We start from the raw sequence: 21,531 nt of genomic DNA, 5'->3' as shown, positions 1-21,531 counted from the left end.
GAGCACAGTTATGACAGGGTGAAGATCATGAGTCAAAAGCATTTCCACCTAGGGTTGGAAATGTTTTTCACTCATGATCTTCACCCTGTCATAACTGTGACGCAGGTTCTTGTTAAGACCCATACAGTGTTCATTTTAGAATGACTAAATGAGCTTGGTAGCAAAACAAGCTGTAATTCAAAAGCCAATCTGTCACTATTGAGTCAGCAGCATCATTACTTTATTACAACAGAGGAATTTGTTTTCTACATAACTCTTCATAACAACGTTGGGTTGCTCTAAAATATATTCTGACAAACCCAAGGCATAGTGAAACAAACAGAAAATCTCTTCTTTTTCATAATGGTTTATTAGTTCTGCCTATGTATTTTCCAGCATATTGTTTCATTAAACATTAGTCAGGAATTTAGCTTTGATGATTTTCTAATTTTTTATGCTTGTTCTGTGTTGTTTAGAATTTCCATTTAACACAGCAGATAATTCAAAGTACAGTGTTAGATTTTCATCAAGCTTACAAGGATGTTCCAGAAGTCCATGAAAATACCAGGGTTAAAAGACTCAAAATGGTCTCTCCAAAGGTTAAAAATTTCCACAAAATTTGATACAAAAATTAAATACTTTTGAGAGAATTTCCCCACGTTTTTCTTGCCTCTTCACAGTGCTGCTTCAACCTAATCTTGTATCACTTAAACGAGATGCAATGCTTTTACAAGCATTTGCAAGCTTATATCATTGTTAATGTACATCTTTTCAGAGCTCTTAGGATTAATTATTTTCAAACTTCTTCTATTACTCTGTCATGATGCATATTTCATGAAACAAAACCAGCAAAAAGTAGGTAAACGAAGGAAATCAACATTTTCCATATGAAAGCCACACAGTCATGGTTAATTTATAGGGCCACATTAACATTACAATGATTTTTCAGTTTTCTACATAATGTAATTTCAAAAAAATCTAAAACCTTGCTGCCCAATTTCTCATTTAAACTTATTTTTACCCCCATCTACCTCCGTTCCCCTAATTGTTAAACTGCATCAAGACAAGAACTGGAAGCTACATTTGGTCAACCAAGCCAGACTTTTGAAAGAAATAAAAAAAAATCAAAATTGATTTTCCACATACTCAAACCTGATACCGTCTCATGCCCCATACTTTTCCTTGCATGATAAAAGCATTTTGGTTGGCAGCATTAGGAATACTGTACATTTAAGTGTGAGAATATTTATTAGCATTCACTATAAAAACATAAACCACAATCACAGTTATCATCCTGAATGTTGGTTTGATAGGCATGTGCAGAGCTTGCCCAATACTAAGCCCAATGACATGGAAAATTCACACATAATGGTAGGGGGACCAGTTCCTTTCCATGTGTTGTCTGTTTTCCCAGGAAATTCAGGTACCTGAATATTACATATTTTGGATGAAGGAATTGAATCCATGCCCGCAGGTCCAGTCCAACATTCTACCCCAGGACTACCATGTTTCCAGCTTTCATTAAATGACTTCATATTTTACTTTGACAAACATAAGTTGTTTTGTGTAAAAACAAAGGAGTTCTGAAGCTCAACAGCTCTTATGGATGAGCTGTTACAAAATTGGTCATTTTTCCTAATTTAAAAAAAGTATTTCCATACTTTCACATTTTCCTGATCGAGTGGCCACCCTGAGCACTGCTAATTCTCTCATCATTGGTATCCAAATTATTGTGGTAAACTCAGATTGCTAATTTATCCTCCCTTATTATACTAGGTCAAAATTATTTTTGCTGACCATTCGATTCTTTACTCTAGTATTTTAAGGTGAAGCAGTAGTTGAGGTACCAAAAAATTCAAATAAAATAAATCTAAGGTACATATGTGACATCATGAGGTTCCTTAACCAATGGCAGAAAGGCAGATTCTTCTAACATGGGATATAAGTTGTTGTAGTAATTCAAGCTCGGTCATCACATTTACTCTATCGGTTTCCCTCCTTCAATGTGTGTTACTGTTGTCCTCTCTCCACCAATTTTCTCTTTATTATCAGGAATATATATTTCAAAGGTCCTAAAATATTTTAGTATATTTTCTGAAATAAAATAATAATTTTATAAGATCAAGTCAGTGTTTCACTCCCAAATAAAATAATGACAATTATTAAGCATTTTAGATAAAACAACTAATAATTTAAGTATTATGTCAAAAATACCAAGCTTGCCTGCATAACAAGCATTGGGTTGGTACCAAGTTGCTATTCCACTAGTTACATCCATATACAGTTACAATTAAAATAATAGAATTAACTATTCCATTGGTATTGAAGATTTATAGTAAAGCATAATTATTTCTTAACTCCAGGGACTGACACAACAGGAATTCAAACATCTAGGTCTTAAATTAAACTTAAATTTACAGCTCTCTAATAGGCCAGTAAAATCAAAATGGTTTTATGTCCACATTTACTACAAGGCAAACTGACCTTGGAAGGTTGCAATTCGAGAGATACAAATTTTATATTCCATTTTTGGCTCAATACATGAAATATGATGCTTTTCTAATTCTGTGTATCATACCAGCAACAACATTGTAAAATTTAGCCAAAGGTGCACACTTCCAATGGTGCTATTGGGTTCATCATATACATAAATTTCCCATTGCATTCTTCAAGCTTAGATCAACTCTCATACTGTACTGCAGGTACACAGTAGCTACATTCTTACTGAATATATCAAGTATGCAATGAAGATATAGAATACATTCAGATGTTTTTGTTGATATTTGTTAATGACAATATAAATTACTTAAGATTTTTTCAGGTTTTCTCGCAAATCATCCACAACATCTTTCTACAATTCCCCAAATGAATACATTTAAGGAAGTTAAAAATCAGTTTTAGAAAATGTCTAAAGGTGTGATTAGTGCAGTTTAAGAATTTTCATGTCAAATTACAGGCATTACTAAACCATCTGGACTAATAATAACTGTGAATGATCCTGCCCTTCCATTTTTAACTTTCTGTTTTCCTATCGGATTTTTCTCTTATTTCCACATGAAACTGACAATTTACCATGAAATACAAGTTAAATCTTATTCGAAGCAGTAAGTACAGGTATATACACACAATAATTACACATTATTTTTGGGATATATGCATAAATCAGAGGATGTTTTGGAAAACTACTTCAACCAAACAGAAATAAAGTTAACAAATTAAAAATTTTTCTCACATAGGAAATAAAAAACGAGCAGGAAAACTGAATATTATTAGAAATATTTGCCAGAATTGTGTGTTCAAAGAAGAAAACTTGTACATTCAATCTGATGAATCCTGAATTAATGTTTAGGAATTAATAACAACCTAACAATAAAATAATGAGATATTTAGCATTAAGTGAGTAAGACTTTTGCAGTGAACAGCATTCGTGATCTCTCAGTTTTCAACACTGGGTAGCATTAAAGAAAAACGACATTTCCATGGCTCAGTCCACCTTCATCTTCATGACAACATAAAGGCAATTAATTAAGACTAGGGCAGATTCCACAATTGCAATTGAATGTGTGAATAAATAAATTGCAATTCAAATCCATGATCTTCAATGCTACTCAATGCAAAACTCAAGAAATCTTGAAAATTCCACTGTATGTGTTTGGTACAGATCTGGCAATGGGCTCCCTTCTCTTCTCCTTTAGGAAAAGCCCAGTATGGCTGACTGATGTCATTACACACTAAGTGCAAACAAAAATTCATGATGGGTTTAATCAATCAAGGTTAAGATACTACATCTATTCGCGTAATATCTGATATTTCATGTCAATCAGTGAGCAAGCAAAAAGAAGTAATCTGTATTGAAGATGAAGTTTTTCGGTGAGAAAATTAAAACCAGAAATGTGAATCATTCATAACGGAATCACAGGAAATTAACTATATTCAAACCCTTAAAAGAGGTAAAATTTCATCCAAAACGAGTCATAAAACAATATTTAGAATTATCCATACCAAAAACACCCAAAATTTTTGGTGGACAAAAGTTATTAGTTTTTCTATTAAAAATGCTATTTCTCATTGAGAATTACTAAAGACTAACAGGCTAATCTCTAGTAATGTTCGAGAAATATCTGGGCATGTGGCTTAAGCAAGATAATTAGTTATATAGGATAGTACCCATTAATATCACTGAGTAAATGAAAATGATATGCAAGGCACTTATTTTCATATGATCGAGAAATTTACAAGCTAAATCCCAGTGGATGTTTGAGTAAATTTTATAACTAACATTTACACAACAATTGAAATTTTAATTACCAGTCATTTCCAGGCTAATATGATGCTGAGCGGCAATAGTAGACACGACGGAACTCTTTGGGTCCGCCTGGTACTCGGCTATGAATTTCAGTGCTTGTCTCAAAGTCACTCGACCTCTGGATATCATTTTTGGCTCAATAAAGCCCAAGTCTGTTTCCTCGGGGGTAGAACGGTTAATGGGAAGTGATTTTACTGCATCAGAGGCTTTAGATTTAGGCTCTTCCTGGAAATTAAATACTTAATTAATTATTTAAAATTACGTTAACTTAAAATCTCAGTAAGATCATGAAATTTTACCTTAACGTCATAAGATTTTAAGTAGACACTTTTTAAACGCTCATGGAGATATTTATCTTTTCGAGCTTGCTGCTCAATGAATTCCGGATTTTCTGAAAAATTAAAGCCATTTTCTTATTTTAAACACGTCGGAGGTGATTAAAAACCTCAAAAATGAAAATTTCGAACATAATCTCGTGTATTCCCACCAGCTAAAAACAAATACAAAACCTCTAGAGAGCCTTTCGATTTCCCTGGCGGTGGAAGGATATGTAGGAGCAGGTGTAGGTTTTTCTTTGCTTATTTCTCGATGAGCTCTATTTTCAATATTAAACCTCTGTATTCTTCGAGTCAAACCAGATACAGCTGCGCCCATGATTTACAAAGATCACTTTCAAGAATACTTTGCCATCATAATGCGGATTTAAAAAATTTTGATCTTCGCAGTAAGGATCCAAGTGCCTTAAAATCAACTTAGAAAAATATAAAACAAACTCTTAACCCCATAATATTCTGTCCATAAGGTTTAAAAGCCTAACTAAAAAAATTACTCCTCATAAAACACTAATTAACATTTTTAGGGATCCAAAGTCTAACACGTTATCGACCAACTTCTTTCCGTACTAGTCTCCACCACTTACCGATTGTAGCAGACAACCTTCGTATATCAAACTTCAACTGTCGAAAACAAATACTTGGAGGGGAGGCGAACGTGACCTCTTTACGCCATCTGCATAGCCACAATTTGAACTACTTCTATGTAGGGCGGTACGCAAATTCAAACTTTCCTCGGGAAGGTTTCCATTGGGGTAAAAGCAAGTGGAAGAGACTCATGGTTCATATATAGCGTATATTTAATCGTACTTGAATATTCATGATAACGTGTGTGAGTTTCAGGGCCTATAGGTAACACTCATGGGTAATAGTACTATCGGCCAGGTAAATTACTCTGTATAAGGTCATTTACAGATAATGAATTTCCCCCTGTATATTAGGATCGCATTCATATTCCTTATTAGTTTGGAGTTGGAAGGAAAAGTTTTATTTTTAGTGATAGTCTACCAACTTAAGGTAGGTTATTAATGGACCCAAGTACTAAACCTTATTTCACCCAGAACCCATGACTATCATGACACAGAATGACATTGAACACCATGCTTCATATTAAAATGTCTCATTATTTAGTTCTACATACATACTATCCCCCTTATTTCATTCAAAGTGCCTATTCTTTTCCTCTCTGTGTTTCCTCACTTTTCCAGGTTTTTATCCTCTATTACCATCTTCACAATCCCATTTCCTTTCATTATCTCCTGCAACCACTTTTCCTGCTTACCTTGAATTTCTCCAAACAACCTCTCTCCTTGCCATACCAAGGCCTTCTTCGTTTGTTTTATTTTCCAGCCATTTTGTTTCCTCTAGTCTTCTGCATTCTGCTCTTGGCCTTACAACTTGTGGAAGTGTTTTCCTGTCAGAGCACTTGCAAAATTCTTATTTACTGCGATTTTGTGTCACAAAGAATTCTCTTTCAATAACAATAAGTAACCAAATAATTTAGATTTCCTCTTCCCAAACTTTTTATTATGTATTACTAATCATAGATCTTCTTGGAAAACAGTTTTCTTTGATGGATTGAGTGTAGCAACTATAGGTATATGTTTTGTAGTTCTGGAACATTTCTGTAAGGTTTCAATTGAATTATCCTTTAATTATATCGTGTCACTTCATTGGTAGACATTATTGATTGGATATCTACTAATTATATCATTTCATCAGTATTTATTTTCAGGAAATTTTGTTTTGAAATCAGATGAGTTTCTCACACCTGATCCAGGTATTCCTATCCATGTAGGAAAGAGGAACTTTCCTTTCTAAGAGGTACTATTGAAGGATGTCCTGGGGTCTTACATTCCCAAGTAAAGCCAAGTAGCATGCAAAGATGAAGATGGTATCCTTTGTCAAAGCAAATAACATGGATAATTCATATTTATTTTAATAGTAGTAGTATTTATGGCAGGCATCATCAGCTAAGGTCATTTGCTCCATTAGGGATGGACAGGAAAGGACGAAGGGTGGAGAGAAACCCAGCATCGGCATTAGCCCACTCTTAATGAAAGGCATCCAGGGGTCTGCAGCTTAATGTCCCATCTGATGGATGGTGTACTCACTCCCAGTTCCCTTCTCAAAGCACCTCCAGTTAGATCAATATACCACTGAAAAATACTTGATGCTGGGATTCGAACCTGGGCCCTCTGGGTGAGAAGCCAGTATGATAGCCACTGCACCACACTTGATGCTCATGTATTTTAATATCTTGTAACAAATAAAATTGCAATGGCATTAGCACTTGTCTAAGTTGTTGCTTATTTTGATACCAACACAGTGGAAGAAGAACATGTTTTTGTAATTTAATGTTTTTTAACCTTCCACAAGAGTAGGACACCTTTAAAACTTTTGCCAATAATATCTTAAATTGCTATACTGTAAATGACTGAATTGAATCATATAGTATCTGGAACAGCATGATTTTATGGAGAATGCCTCCTCTCCCTGTGCCATGGACTATATGACTGAAGTACAAACTTGTATAGAAGGAGAACCAGTAGAAGCTAAATCTTCAAAAACATTGCATCTGGTTGATAGATAACTTCTTAGAATTATGCATAAATACCTGTCTTTCTTGATCTAATACACCCCTCAGTCATAAAAACGGAATCAAAATAATATGTCTAGAAGATGAGCAATAGTGGAAGAAAAATATGTTTCAGGTTAAAGTAATGAAACTTCAAGGCTTTACAGAATAACCCTGTGGCACAGGCCTTCAGAATCATCCACAGAATAATTGGAAAGAACTAGGATTATAATTTTTTAACTTAAATTATGTTAAAAAAGCAAAGAATAAGTATTGTTTCCTCTTTATTTAGTTTCCACATAAAAAATAGAAACAATCATTTTTAAAAAGCCAATTTTTATACCCTTCATCAGGGGTTGCTTACAAACTCCCAAGCAGAAAAAGGATGTAACCATTTCTTCTTGCTGATTTGATACCATATTTTTTCTAATTGGAAGTCTTTTACATTAACTTTCCAAATTACTACCACTATAGCATGTGATTATGGCATGTAAGATGCTGAATGTCTGAAATATAGAAATGGAAAGGTGAACGAAATACTTGAATTCCGTGGATCATTTTTGTTCAGGTAGAGCTGCAATATGACCATAATTTGACCATATATAGACCAATATGACCATATTTTTAATGCACCCATCCTAATTAAAATACAACTATTCATACTAAATAAATCAGTTTTGATCACAGCTTCATTTACCGGCTAAATATTTTCAAACAGGCCGAAGAAATAGTTAGTCATCAGTCTTCACTGCGCATGACAAATATGGTGGTGTGATGCAAGCACAGTCCACTTTATCTAATTCTCCTGGTTGTAATTTATCCTGAAGATCAAGCTTGATATTTCCAAATGTGCAGGTTAGGTGTTCATCAGCTATTGGCATAAAAATACATGTAAAAAAATAATGTGGCTTTGTTATTATTAATGAGCTATGACAAAAACTGTATTATCATACTTAGCAAAGGTTTTAATTTAGATGCTTTGGTGAGATTTTCATTAGCATAATTTGAAATTATAATTTTGATGGGAGACAGAGAAAGGTTTTTTCTCACTTTCATGCAAATATTTAGGTGGTTCTGAAGTCTTAAATGATGTGATTTACTGCATTTCGAACTTTAATTGGGCCTACATGGAAATGACTACTGCAGCAGGTTCACAATTGAGAAATTCTTTAATAAGGATTTCAGTGAACATTTTTATGAACTAAATAAGTTTTCTTTTATATTGATCCTTAAATGTTATGGTGATTGAATTATTATTCTTTTGAATTTATATTAAGTAAGAATGTCAGTGTAAAATGAATAATCTGGCTCTTTCGTGAGTAGCTAGGCCCCCAACGTGCTTTAAGCTCTCAAAAAAGAAACTGAATGTGCATTTAACAATACTCACGTCTCTCTTGAGTACTATTGCTTTGACTCTTGTGATTTGGCCCTTTAATGATGCTGTCATCATTTGATGCTGAAAGAAAAATTCTCTTATTATTGCACTGTGAATGTATAAGTTAATTGAAGTTCACCAAGTTTGATGCTCATTAAAGCTATGACAAATCCATTGCAATGAAAGTTAGTGTTTATTAGTAAAAATTTGATTATTTATTTACTGATTATTAAAGTAATTTATATTCCTATTGCTTTAACTCTCAAAAAAATCTATGTTATGAGTTCTTTTAGCTTCATTAACTTAGTATGTATATCAGTTATGGAATGAGCACAAATGATAGGCTTAAAAAATAGCTATGTTTTGTATGTAAAACATTTTCCAAATCAATTATCAGATTTTTCCATGAAAAATTATTTCTTATTTATTTAAATACTTTAAATATATCAGTAATCTGTCCATTGAAGTTTTTTCAAACATTGAACAAAATTCAGAAAAATCTGGTCAATGGATTTCATGTACCTTATGTGATGGATTGGCTGTAATAGGATGTAACAACAGAAGTGATAATTTTTCACATCTCACAACTGCAACAATCTTTGAATAGTTTGCTTTTGGGGAAGAGGTAGTTTTCACAATAATCATTTGATAGGTTATATGAACTAATGATACTCACGACAACGCCACTGAACTGGACAGCAGTGACTTTTATAGAACACTGGAGCACAACCTTGGCGCAAATAGTGGGCACTTCTGAGCTCTATGCTGCAGGAGATTTCATTGCACCATGGTCCATTTGTGCTTCCTTGTTAGGAAAGAAATACATTTCACATTTAGTAACTAAATTATTGGTGAATTCTGACCTAAAATGACTAACTTTTGCATTGTTACAGATATTTAAATGATATAACTTGTGAGCTGAATTTAATTGCATAATGTGTACGTTTATTTTTAGAATTTAGTAGGTGAAAATGTGTACTAATCCTCCAGGTTACCAAAAAGAATCAAATTTGACCCTTGATAAATTATATCTATAGAAGGAGTAACCATTTTTGGGAAATACTCCAGGTCCTCCAGCCCTATTTTAGTTTGAAGTAGTGCAGTGAGAGATGATTTTAGATAAAATTCCTCTTGATCATAATCCACTTCTCAATCCCTCTCTCAAGATCTAGCCAATTTTAAATGGTCTATTTGATGTAAAGAAGTGTTGCAACTATTGGCGAGTTCCTAGATATAATTGAAAAACTTAATGAAATCCACTTAATAATTTCCTATTAATATGAGCAAGTTTTCCATGCCATCCTCAGGTCATCAATTTTCTTTACTGAAAATGTCACAACGTGAAAAACTCAGGTCCAATGAAGAAAAATATTATGATGTGGATTTTAAACATATTTTTTATTTATTTCCATTAGGAATCATTAATATCATAGGTAATCTAGTGGTTAAGGTAGGTTTTGGCAGGATAAAACTACCAAATAAATATCTTGTCCCTCCTAACAAAACCCAACCCCACTCCTCTACTACTCTACAACAAGCCCCTCTTTATATCCCTATACTTCCTTCCTCCCTCTATTCTGTCCAACATCCCTATCCTATTTCTGCCCCTTCCTCATTTTCCTAACATTCTCCCTTCCAACACAGTTTCAACATCCTATTACCAATCAATATGCTTTACATCCATTTTTTCTGTCTCGTTTGCATTTCTCCCTGCAATCCCTTCTCCTCCCCCACAATACCCAGCACCACTTTACCGCAGCACTTTATCTTCTCTATTCATCTCCACACCCACATTTACAAATCCTCCAATCTATACCCATTCTCCTTCAATGACCATGTTTCTGTGCACACAACTACCCTTCTCTCTGTCTGCATAACTACCCTTCATTTCAAAGTTATAACGAGACTTTTTTCAACATCCCTGTAATTTATTCTCTCCTTCATTTGAAAGCCTCTTTGCCCCCCTACTTTGACCATTTTTTCCATAGCAATTCTAGGATATGTCAACTGTTCCACCTATTCTAGTCTCTACCCTCCTATTTTAAAGTTTAACTTAGCCTTTCTTTTTCTAAGAAACTGTGTAACCTTTATTTTAATTACATTTCCATTATAAAGGACTCCCAATATAAAAGGCGGAAGCCATTTCCTCCTTTAACAAGGTCATTGCAAGTACCTTGTCTGTATAAGCTGCTTAGAATTAGAATGATAATAATAATAATACTTTATTCATTTTGATAAATGGTACAGCCATATTAAATGTATTGAATATAAATATTACTTAATATATAAACATGAGTTCTTAAATGTGCTGAAGATAGTCACAAAATAATTCATTTAATAAGTAAAGTGGGTCAGCAAGTACCCAGGTAATACCTTACCCTTGAAATTCGGGATACAGTTCTGATTTCAACTGAGTAGGTAAACAGTTATGCAGTCACATTTTCATGTTTTGAAATGACTCGCAGGTTGAGGACAGTCTACAACAAACAATATTTAGTTTTGCTTTACCCCTTAGGTGTAGTTATGGATGTAAGATCTTAATTGGTGAGTTTCTAGATTCACTTTCACATGAATCAGAGCCTTAAAGATATATAAACTGAATACAGTCATGATTCCATTACTAATAAAAAAGGCTTGCAGGAATCACATGGTGGTATGTTAGCAAGGGAGCAAATAGCTCTCTTTTATAGAAGTAAGATTGGTTTAATATGAAGGGAATGATCCCATAACTCAACACCATAATTCAAATGATATTGAAATACGACTTGGCAAAGATTTGAGCGATACTCATTTGAAATGAGAAAGTTTAGCTTTCTTAACACATAAAGAGCTTAACTAAGTTTATTATAGATCTGACTGATGTAGGCTCCCAGTTAAGTTTCGTATGAATATAAATTCCTAATATTGTAGCAGTCTAAATTTCAGTTTTTTTTATTTAAGACTGCATACAATATGCTGGTTTATTCTAATATTGAAATATAAATGATTAATATAAGAAAATTCCTTAGCCTGTCTTTGGGTACACTAGATTGTACCTTTGAATCTTCTAAATGTTGACATTTTTGCACAAAAGTAGTGTAATCAGCATATAAAACAGATTTAGATTTCATATAACAGGGCAAATCATTAATCATGATGATGAAAAGTAGTGGGCCAAGCACAGTGCCCTGTGGTACACCACATTTTACTTTAAGAACTGCAGATCAACAGCCATCAAGTTCAATCAATTGATGGCGATCATCCAAATATGACTTCATTAGTTTCAGTGCAATGCCCTTAACTCCATAATATTCTAGCTTTGATAGTAATATTGAATGATTAGCAAGAGGAGGGTTTGACTTCTGGAGGCGGCAGATATTTTTCAGTGCTATCTGGATCCCTACTTTCTTAGGTGCTTTGTGGAGAGCACTTTGAGTGAGTACGATGTCTGTCAGATGGTACTGTGAACTACTGACCCCTTGGCACCTTTCAACAAGAGTAGGCTAATGCAAACATTGGGTTTCTCTCCACCCTTCCTTTCCCATCGATCCCTAATGGTGCAAATTACCTTAGCTGTTGGTTGCCTCCCCTAAAACTACCACTACTACTCTTCAAATTCATTTATGACATAATTAACTATGGACTATACAGCCATAATTGTAGATTTCCCAGATTGAAAGCTATACTTTGATTTGGAAACAAATTATTTGACTAAAAAAAATCACATAATTTATCTTTCATTATAGCTTCAAAAAATTTACCAAAAACTGTGACTTAGGAAATGGTGCAGTAGTTAGTTAAATCATCTTTATCACCTTTCTTATTGACAGGTACTGTTTTGGAATAGTTTATATCATGTATTTGGAGGTGGATTTTCATTTGGCAATGAGTTATTCACACTATTATTTAATGTATGGATGTGCCTATGAAATTTAGAAGATTTTAAATACGACAAAATTTCTTTTTGACAATAAGTAACATTAAAATGAACATGGTGAACAAGGTGGATTTACATTTGGCAATGAGTTATTCACACTATTATTGAATGTATGTATGTGCCTATGATTTAGAAGATCTTAAATGTGACAAAATTTCTCTTTGATAACAAGTAATATTAAAATGAACATTGAGCATGTGTGTGCAAGTGTGGACTTATGTGTGAATCTATGAATTGAACTTGGGTGTATTCATGAGGCTACTACCTACTTAAACACTCAAATGGGTATTTAATATACTTCTACCTACCATCAAATCCTTCATCACAAGTGCATGTTTTGCACTCATTTGTGGGGTAGAAGCGTTGGCCTTTAATATATTTCTTCCCTTCATATTCACACTGGAATATTTCTTCCTCACCTTCTGTTTTATCGGTTGCTGTAACAGGTAAATTAAAATATTTATATAATATAATGAAAAATACATTTTAATCACTTCAGAGGTAACATCAGGCAACACTTGACTGATAATTTGTGTCAGATATTCACTGAATATTCACTGCTTTGAAAAATTTCACATCATGAGCATTGTGAATGTTTGTAAAATTCTCTAATCCTTGAGGAAAATATTGAAAAGAAAGTTGTAAATATTTTTTAAAGTTTATGAGTTCAGTAAGTTGTCTTTTTTTGATACATTTTTGAACTTAATTTTTGTGTGAGTTGAGATTCCTATCGTTATCATAGCCAAGTCCTCTTTCAGTTGCATAGTATTTGAGATTTCCATCATTAGGGTACTCTTAGAGTTTTAGCCCAAAACAATTCGAATGCAAATAATTTTTGTGAACTGAGTGACTAACCGATATGGAATTGTTCATCAAAATACCAAGAAATAATAAAAATTTTCTCTTCTGCTTTGGACATCTTTAACAGAGCTTTGAACACCTGACAATTATACTTAGAGGGATAGAATTTAATTACTAGAAGTTCAAATCCAATTTAGTGGGGAACTTTGCTCACTCAGATGGCTGACTAATTGATCATATAGTCAACTGTTCACATAGCTGCTTTTTTAATTAAGTTAAATTTACATTCCATAAGATATTGAAATTCGGTGGAACCATCCGTTAAAAAAGTATCATTAGGCTAGTGAATAACTGTATAGTGTCAGCAAGGAATTTTTTCATAGCAAAGAGCTCTAGGATACTGTTTACAGGATTAATGTATTTTCAAGATTGCAGTATTAATGCAGTTGCTATCGATAATATTTATTATATTTACCATTTATTTGCATGATATTCAAATTACTTACGGCAATATGTAGCCACTGAACAACAAGAGTCCTTGGAATACTGACGGATGCATGATGGATGAGGAAGAGGAATGCCAAATAACTCTGCACATTCAATCTGTGCACAAGTAAAATCAGTTGGCCTGGATGAAACACAAATATTTATAAATTCAATTTTGTGGTTTTAGGTATCTATTCACTTCAGAAATACTATTATTAAGGCTATAGAAAACTATGTCATATTAGTCAAATTGTACAACAAAAACAGTATATTTTATAAACCTAGATGATCTTGCTACAGAGTAATATTCTATGATGTAAAGCACATCCCAAGATAAGGAGTATATCTTAAGAACAACAAAAAATTCAAGAGCCACCATTATCCATCATACAAAATGTCATTGATTGAGCTATTGAACTGTTTTAATCAGAAAGCAATCATCCTTTTTACAGACAAGGCTTCAATTTGTGTCATTTAGGGGTTATGAAGCAGCATATTCAATAATTTCATTTGCATTGATATGGGTACTTATACTTCTTAATATATTGCTAATTTAAAATAAAAGTCTTTAATAAATCTATATTAATATACATGTACATCAGTAGTCTTTATAAGATCCAAAATCTGCTCGTATATCATACATGCCACCAAAGATAAAATAAACAAACAAGGCAGAGGGAATATATATTCTAAATTTATTGAATATTGGATGACTATAAGCTCTATATTTTATTTTTCTATGGCAGTAGAAGTCCTTTTCTAAAGTAAAAATAGGTAATGAATAAATGATCAAATCACTTTTCCACTTGATAAATTTTTTTATTTTACGACCGGGTTTCGATGTATTACATCATCATCAGGTAACAAACAAGTTGTGAGTTACCTGATGATGATGTAATACATTGAAACATGGTTTTAAAATATTAAAAAAATTTATCAAGTGGAAAAGTGTTTTGATCAGTTATTCATTATGTTCGACCCTCACCACATCACGCCTGAAGCTACTCAATTTGTTAAAAATATATACTTTTGAAGCATGACATGATGCTACCTATGATAAAATGCTATTAGGCAATTACTCTGGAGTAGAATTCTCCACTGTAAAGAAAAATCACATAAAGCACAAGGCAAAACTGTAGACCTCAGAAATCTGATAAATTAGCAGAATGAATTAAATTTTCTCACTGTTCAACATGTACATGATGACATGTGCATAGACACCATTCATAGGAAATAATTCTGAAACAGAACCATGATGAACATGATTTTCCATGTCACAGGATATATTAAATTTGAGAGCAATCTTACTTATGAAAGTAAAACCATATTTAATTATAGATATCTTTTTAAAAGCATAACCCAAACTAACTTTGTGAAGAAATATACCTGAATGAGAAAGTCATGAATGTTAACTTTGAAACCTATTCACCCTCCATGATAGTACTTATGTTTTTCCTATACTTAATGGTTGTAGTTACATTTCAAGACATACCGGGAATCATCACCTAGACATATGCAAGCTGCTAAACAACTTCTGGAAGTTTTATTGGTTGGGACCCCTTTGCCAATGTCATATTCCTGTCCTTCAAAGTGACATTTGTTAGCATTCCTTGAGGAATATGAACCTGAAGGTGAAATGGAGAAAATAATTAAGCAATACCTCCGTGCCTTTATAGGTACTCTTCAGTAGAGAAAGCATACCTACATGGTTTGCATAAAAGGTATCTGGAAAACTTTCAGAAAAATAAATTTGTTTCAGATATTTCTACAATGCCTCAAAATTCTTTAAAGTGCATCCCTTGAGCATCAACACACTCTTGCCAGCACACTTCCCATGACTTGAAGGCTAACTGGTTAGCAGATTCCGTTCTGCAAGAAGGTCCTTAAGGGAAAATTCATGGAAGCTTCTTTGATAGCACTTCGGGTCTCAGAGTGATGTCCTTTGAGGGAGGATTTCACTTTTGGGAATGAGAAGTAGTCTTTTGATGCCAAGTTGGGACTTGAAGGGGGTTGGGGAATTTCCACGATGCCGTTGCATGTCTTCACAAATAGACACTCGACTCTACTCTTGGTCGTCCATCAAGACCTTCGGGGGACGTGTTTAGCACAGATCTTTCGCATCACCCATTTTTCAGTGATAATGGTGTGCACTGCCATCTTACCAATACCAATGCAATCTGTGATCATGCTCACACTTAACCAATAGTCTAGATTCAGCACTTCATGCACACTTCAGGAAAAAATTGTCACCAATGCTTTTTATACAAACCTTGTTTAATTGTTGGATTAACCCTGTAAAACTGGTTCTCCCTAAGAGGTGGATTTACAACTTTTTTTGACAATCCAAGCTTACATTTTTAAAATATATGGATTTTCCTGTTGCAAGAATGCTTTCTGGATTCAAATTTTCAGAAATTAGCAAATTCAGCTGTGCAAATAATGCATATAAGTATAATAAAACCCCACCATACTCTTCAACTTATAGCACAAATATAGCAAATGAAGTTACAAAACTACAGTTCTAATGTTAGGGTGCCACCCACCTTTTGCAGTCATTATGAAAAATATTAGTACAGTCAAAATACAGTCTTCCTAGCCACATAACAGATAAAGTTTCATGCACAAATAAAATTCTTTTGAAACTATCTAAGGAAGATGATCCAATAGGCAGGTAGATAAAAGTTAGTTTGAAAGTGCAAGTGAACCTGAGAATATGAACTATAATTTGTACTCCATGAGATGACATCCATTCAACCAACAAACATTACAGGTACTTACTGCAATCATATCTAACTGGACAGCAGGCACCATCTTGATAAACTGGTTGGCAGTTCAGCTCAGCATATAAATGTATGAGGCCACTTGTCTGGCACTGACTTTTATCACAATTATCTTTAGCAGCTATAATTAAAAAAAAGGTTGTTAATAACATTTGGCCCAAAATTATGTTTCTTGTGAAAAGATTGATTTATCAGACACAAAATAGCATTGGCTTTAAATCAAATATTTAATCCTTTTGGCTATAAATGCATTATAAGTAACTTATAATTGGAAACACATTGTAGAAGTTGACATTCAATATTATCTTACTTTTTAAATTGTATTTGGCTTTAAATAATCAACGGTAGGTATGTGATGATTGCCGCACACAATTTTGGTACATTCAAAATAAATTCGACATAACTTGTCTGAAAATGTATGAAAAATGTCTGATGCAGCTTGGACACAACAAATATTTTTATCAAACAATGTAACCTTATTCAAAAAATCATTTAGGACTTCCCCATGGGTGGGTGACTGGAGTGATTCCTTCCTGATTTCACCTAAAGAGGATTTCTTCAATGTACACTTTATTTAGGTACTTTCTCATGGCAACAAGAGCTAAGGAATTTCAGTATGATACCAATTGTAAAATCATCCCTTTCTGGAAAATATATATGAAAAAAAATTTTTTCTAATTAAGTAAAATGAAAATTCAAAGGGCCATCCTGCTTTAACCCAGATGATGTAAGTGTATGAGTAAGCTCCCATTTTTCACAAACATCCAGAACAGTGGAAGCTCCCTGCCATTTGGCAGGATGGACATCTGAGCGCATCCAGACCTCAAAGAAATTTTTGATACCATTCCATAACAAAGGCTCTGCTCCAAAGGAACTTGGGTCATCTAAGGTGTTCCGAGCATATTCGACTGGGCCAAAGTAATACACATTTTTATGATTGCCTGCTCATGCTCACTTCTTCAACTCAAATGGCTTATTTCTTCCTTCAAACTCATAGTTACTTCAAGGAATATTCAAAAGATAAAATGAGAAGTGAACCACAAGTACAAAACCCAACACTTGTATGTTCCCATTTGCCTCGAATGACTCGGCCCCTCTACTCCCTTAGAAGATAATCCTCCCAGTGGAAGATTTACCAAGAAATGCATTAGGAAGAGCCTGAAGGGTAACAATAAGGCAAGTGAAGCTAACAGGGTGGTTGAAAACAAATTCCAACATATTACTTGGAATGTGGATGAAGTAAAACTGTAAGGTGTCTGTAGAAAACATTCTTGAAGGGGATCTCGCCGGGCAAGCAAGGCTAGCTGCTAATAATCTTTAATTTGAAAGGGAATTATCCCTCATTCACTTATTGCCACTCCAAGGTATAACATACTTTCATCCTCCTTCTCTTTTCCCTCCATTGATGATAAATACTCAAAAAAATCATCTCCATCAGCTCCTATCAGGCACTGGATCAAACAACTTAATTTTGATGACTAGAAACATTTATTTTTTAAGCTTTCCATAAGACTGCAGTTTTCTAATTTCGTAATGACTTTAGCATGCTGGTTACCAACGCTTGCTGTTTGAGTCCGGCACCTTCGGAGCACCCGCCTATCGTCTATGATCCTCTAAGACCGTCTAAGATTCTCTAAGACATAACTTTGAAAATGATAGTATTTACTCATTTACTTCAGATGAATATTACTTGCAGTCACAGCATTTTTACACGGTCGATAAATCTCAAATCATTTGTACATATTTTACTGCATATCATCATCAGTCCGTCAATCCGAAAAGCGGTTGGCTGCAGCTCTCCTATATTTTCTCTTATGCACTGTAAGCTCTACGAGCTCGTCTTTTTTGGCCGATTTATTTCACCCTTGGATTTCCTCATGGGATCTATCCATCTGTTACCGCTTCTATTATTTTGTTTACTAATTTGTTGCAACTTGAGATGTGCCCTGATTGCTCTATAATAAATAATATTTCATGCGTATTTAAAATATTTACAGTAATTTTCTAGCACAGGTTGTTTTATAGTAGTGATAGTATTTTTTTGTTATAGGTATTATTAACGTGATCAATTCGCACTGCCATTAAATAACATTATAATGTGGGAATGGGAAAGATGCTATGAAGAGCTTTTCCTCCCTGTGATTCGGGCAGGATTTCTAAAGGACTCATTTGTTTGCGGATATCCGGTTCTCGATTAAAGATGTACAGACAACTCTATTGAACTAGTTTCTTTCGAATAGGATATTAAACAATGGTAAACCGTAAACTCTGTGCACTGTTCTCTATAAGTATTCTTATCCAAATGCCGAATTTTTCTTCACCCTCCTCCTTCACCCTAGTTGTACTTTGCCCCGATAAGCCAACTCTCCAATCTATCGCCTCCCAGATTGAAGACATTTATAACCACTTGAATGTTATAGACATAGCATACATATATGTAAGCACAAAATATTTACGTGAGGGGATTCGGACACATGCAATGTACGTAAGTGCACTACTCACTAAATTGAATCAGTTGGCTGCTTCCTTTAAAAACAAAAAATCTCCGAAATAAATAAAAAGGATGAATTTCGATGCCGAGTAATTCGTTCCGTACAAACAATACACAAAGCTATCATTGTGCTCAGACTCGCCTTGGAATAATGTCACGTTGCAGGAAAGCCTTCTCACTCCACTACATGACTTTCTCCTTCACCTTCCGCGTATTGCAATAGTTACTTCTTCGGATGAGGTGACGGAATCTCTCTACCAAGGCCTACCGTTTATTCCCTCGGCGTCCATTAGCAGAGAGAGCTCGGCTCAAATCGAAATGACGAATGTATAACTGTCGACGAATGAATAGCTGTCGACCAAAGGATTACCGCGGAGGTGATAATGAATGAAATCGCAGATCCGGCTGAAAAAGTTTCAAACGTCGCCTATTGGGATGTACATCCTGCATTATTGAGAAAGACAGAAATGAAATAGGAAAGAGAGATAGAAGGAGAGTGAGAGTGGTAGCCCACTTTATTTATTTGCTTACTAAATTGTTTCGCTGCAAATGCTGGGAGGCTAGCTACCTCAACGAAATTATGAGCGTCAAAATGCATACACATACAATGCTTAAATTTAGGCGTGAATCCAAATTCAAACATATGTACGGATATTAAGCGCTATCTTGAGCATAACCATTGATAATAGGAAGAAATTATTTTCCTGTGTTCAATGACAGTAAATATTGAACAACGAACATTGAGCAGAATATTTTATCAAAGTAATTATCACCATTAATATCATCTTGGTAGTGAAATGTGGACGGTCATACAGTAACCAAATAGTGTCCAAAACTGTAAAAGTAATTGGTTAATTTACGATTAAAGTATATCTGGCGTGAGGAAAGTTATCGTTTATTTAACTTTCTCAATACAATTGACTTTCTCTGAAAGATCTGAAAAAATATTGGGCGTTGATTTCGAGCATGCGCCTTACGCCAGTGAAGTTCCTCCTTCGCCTGTTCCGAGCAAAAGCATCATCACTTGAACTGAAGGAATTTTTTCGTATCGTTTGATGAGCTGGAGGAATTAAGAAGTCCATGTTTCTTGAGATCAACCGCTACATTAAAATTAATACCATGGAATGGCACACGGGTGCAAATTTATCATTCATTTATCATTCATGCGTGTCGACTTTTTAAATAATTGATGGGAATTTCGTGCCGTTCTAAGTGGGTATTAAGATGCCTCATTTCAATTAGAAAACAAAAAGATTCACTTTTTCAAATATATATTTCACAAAAAACGCGCGTTTGTAGCCTAAATTTTTCATTTTACGATGAATTAAAACATGTACGTTCAGGAATTCAACTCGGTTGAGTCTCAGGATTATTGGTTGACTCTCAGGGCAAGGAGTCCCGCCTTTATTATTTTGGGTTTCGAATTGGAGGACTTCGGATTCAAGATCTTAGAGCCAACACCCCAATTCCCCGCCTCATACCCGCACCCCCACTACACTACCCGGTTGCAGCGCGAACTATAGCAGGGGAATTCAAATTTTTATTAAGTTTCGGTCTTTAAGATTTCTACACTTTTGCACGAATAACGCCAGAAAAACCGCACCAAAGACCCAGGTAATGGAAGTTTAACTGCGATGGATAGAAATCTTGATCGTTTGTATTACATTTCTACAGCTATTAATTGCGGGTTTCTATAGAGAGCTTATTTTTTCCCGTGTGGCTCAACCGCTTTGAAAGAATATGCCGGCAATTAGAGGAAAATACAATACTGATGACACGTGATTCCTCTTTTTGCCGCACAATTCAAACACCATGACCAATATACAATTCTAAAGTAATTAAATACACGTAGTCACATTTCGATGGGAGTTAATTTTCTGCGGAAAAATCAGTATTATTACCGAATACAAAGAGTGGAGAATTCAAAGTTGCATTTAATTATTGCTAAAATTTACTTACTGCTTTCTCCGCAGGCACTGCAGGAGAGCAGGGATGCGACGAAGGCGGACAGTAGAATCAGGTGCGTCGTCATTTCGTACCACTGCCCAATCTTGAACTGAACAGCGCTGCAGGGACGCACGAAGTCAATTTTGTGAAGGTGACTCGTTCACCTTGAGTTGGAAAACACAGGTGACGAGGATGAGAATAGGTGATGACGACCCCTCCAACCAATCCCGGAGAACTGGCTCTTAAAAGAAAGAGTTGTATAGCATGAGGATACAAAATACAACATCATAAAGCTCCTAGAGTAATGAACTGCGCGACACTTTGATCATAACTATCAAGCTATGTCCCACCTAAAGTTTGACTAAACTTAATCTCAACGCAACCCTCCCTCAATATGAAACACTAAGGTATCATTTTCAAGAACTCTTGATGAATGAAAACGTCTCAGCTGAACGTCTCTTTCTTTACAGTTGCCACGTCCTCCCCATTGCCCTGAACTCAAGGCAGTTGCAGTCCAATCCTAAATTCTTTGAGGAATGA

The 21,531-nt window shown here is 34.6% G+C and overlaps 2 protein-coding genes across 3 annotated transcripts; both read right to left on the bottom strand.

The window, feature by feature from the left end:
- Positions 1-330: 330 nt before the first annotated feature.
- LOC139685686 (NADH dehydrogenase [ubiquinone] 1 alpha subcomplex assembly factor 4-like) lies at positions 331-5,220 on the bottom strand. Of its 2 annotated transcripts, XM_071582673.1 has the most exons (5): positions 5,205-5,220; positions 4,795-5,036; positions 4,585-4,676; positions 4,288-4,510; positions 331-2,073 (listed from the first exon to the last, which is right to left on the bottom strand). In XM_071582673.1, exons 2-5 carry the CDS (start codon positions 4,937-4,939, stop codon positions 1,958-1,960), a joined length of 576 nt encoding a protein of 191 aa, XP_071438774.1. In that variant the 5' UTR covers positions 4,940-5,036; positions 5,205-5,220; the 3' UTR covers positions 331-1,957. The 2 variants fall into 2 exon arrangements, with proteins under 2 accessions (XP_071438774.1, XP_071438773.1); XM_071582672.1 differs by lacking the exon at positions 5,205-5,220 and having other exon boundaries at positions 4,795-5,198.
- Positions 5,221-7,466: 2,246 nt separating this feature from the next.
- Positions 7,467-21,110, bottom strand: LOC139685861 (kielin/chordin-like protein). The gene is made up of 9 exons (XM_071582977.1): positions 21,004-21,110; positions 16,552-16,674; positions 15,266-15,398; positions 13,794-13,915; positions 12,795-12,923; positions 9,247-9,375; positions 8,583-8,651; positions 7,893-8,066; positions 7,467-7,701 (listed from the first exon to the last, which is right to left on the bottom strand). Exons 1-8 carry the CDS (start codon positions 21,074-21,076, stop codon positions 7,927-7,929), a joined length of 918 nt encoding a protein of 305 aa, XP_071439078.1. The 5' UTR covers positions 21,077-21,110; the 3' UTR covers positions 7,467-7,701; positions 7,893-7,926.
- Between the last annotated feature and the right edge of the window lie 421 nt (positions 21,111-21,531).

Source organism: Hetaerina americana, unplaced genomic scaffold (genome assembly GCF_022747635.1).
Source record: "Hetaerina americana unplaced genomic scaffold, ioHetAmer1.1.p SCAF_12, whole genome shotgun sequence".
Classification (NCBI taxonomy): domain Eukaryota; kingdom Metazoa; phylum Arthropoda; class Insecta; order Odonata; family Calopterygidae; genus Hetaerina; species Hetaerina americana.
Note: the sequence above shows the minus strand (reverse complement) of the source record. Positions and strands in the feature narration are given on the sequence as shown.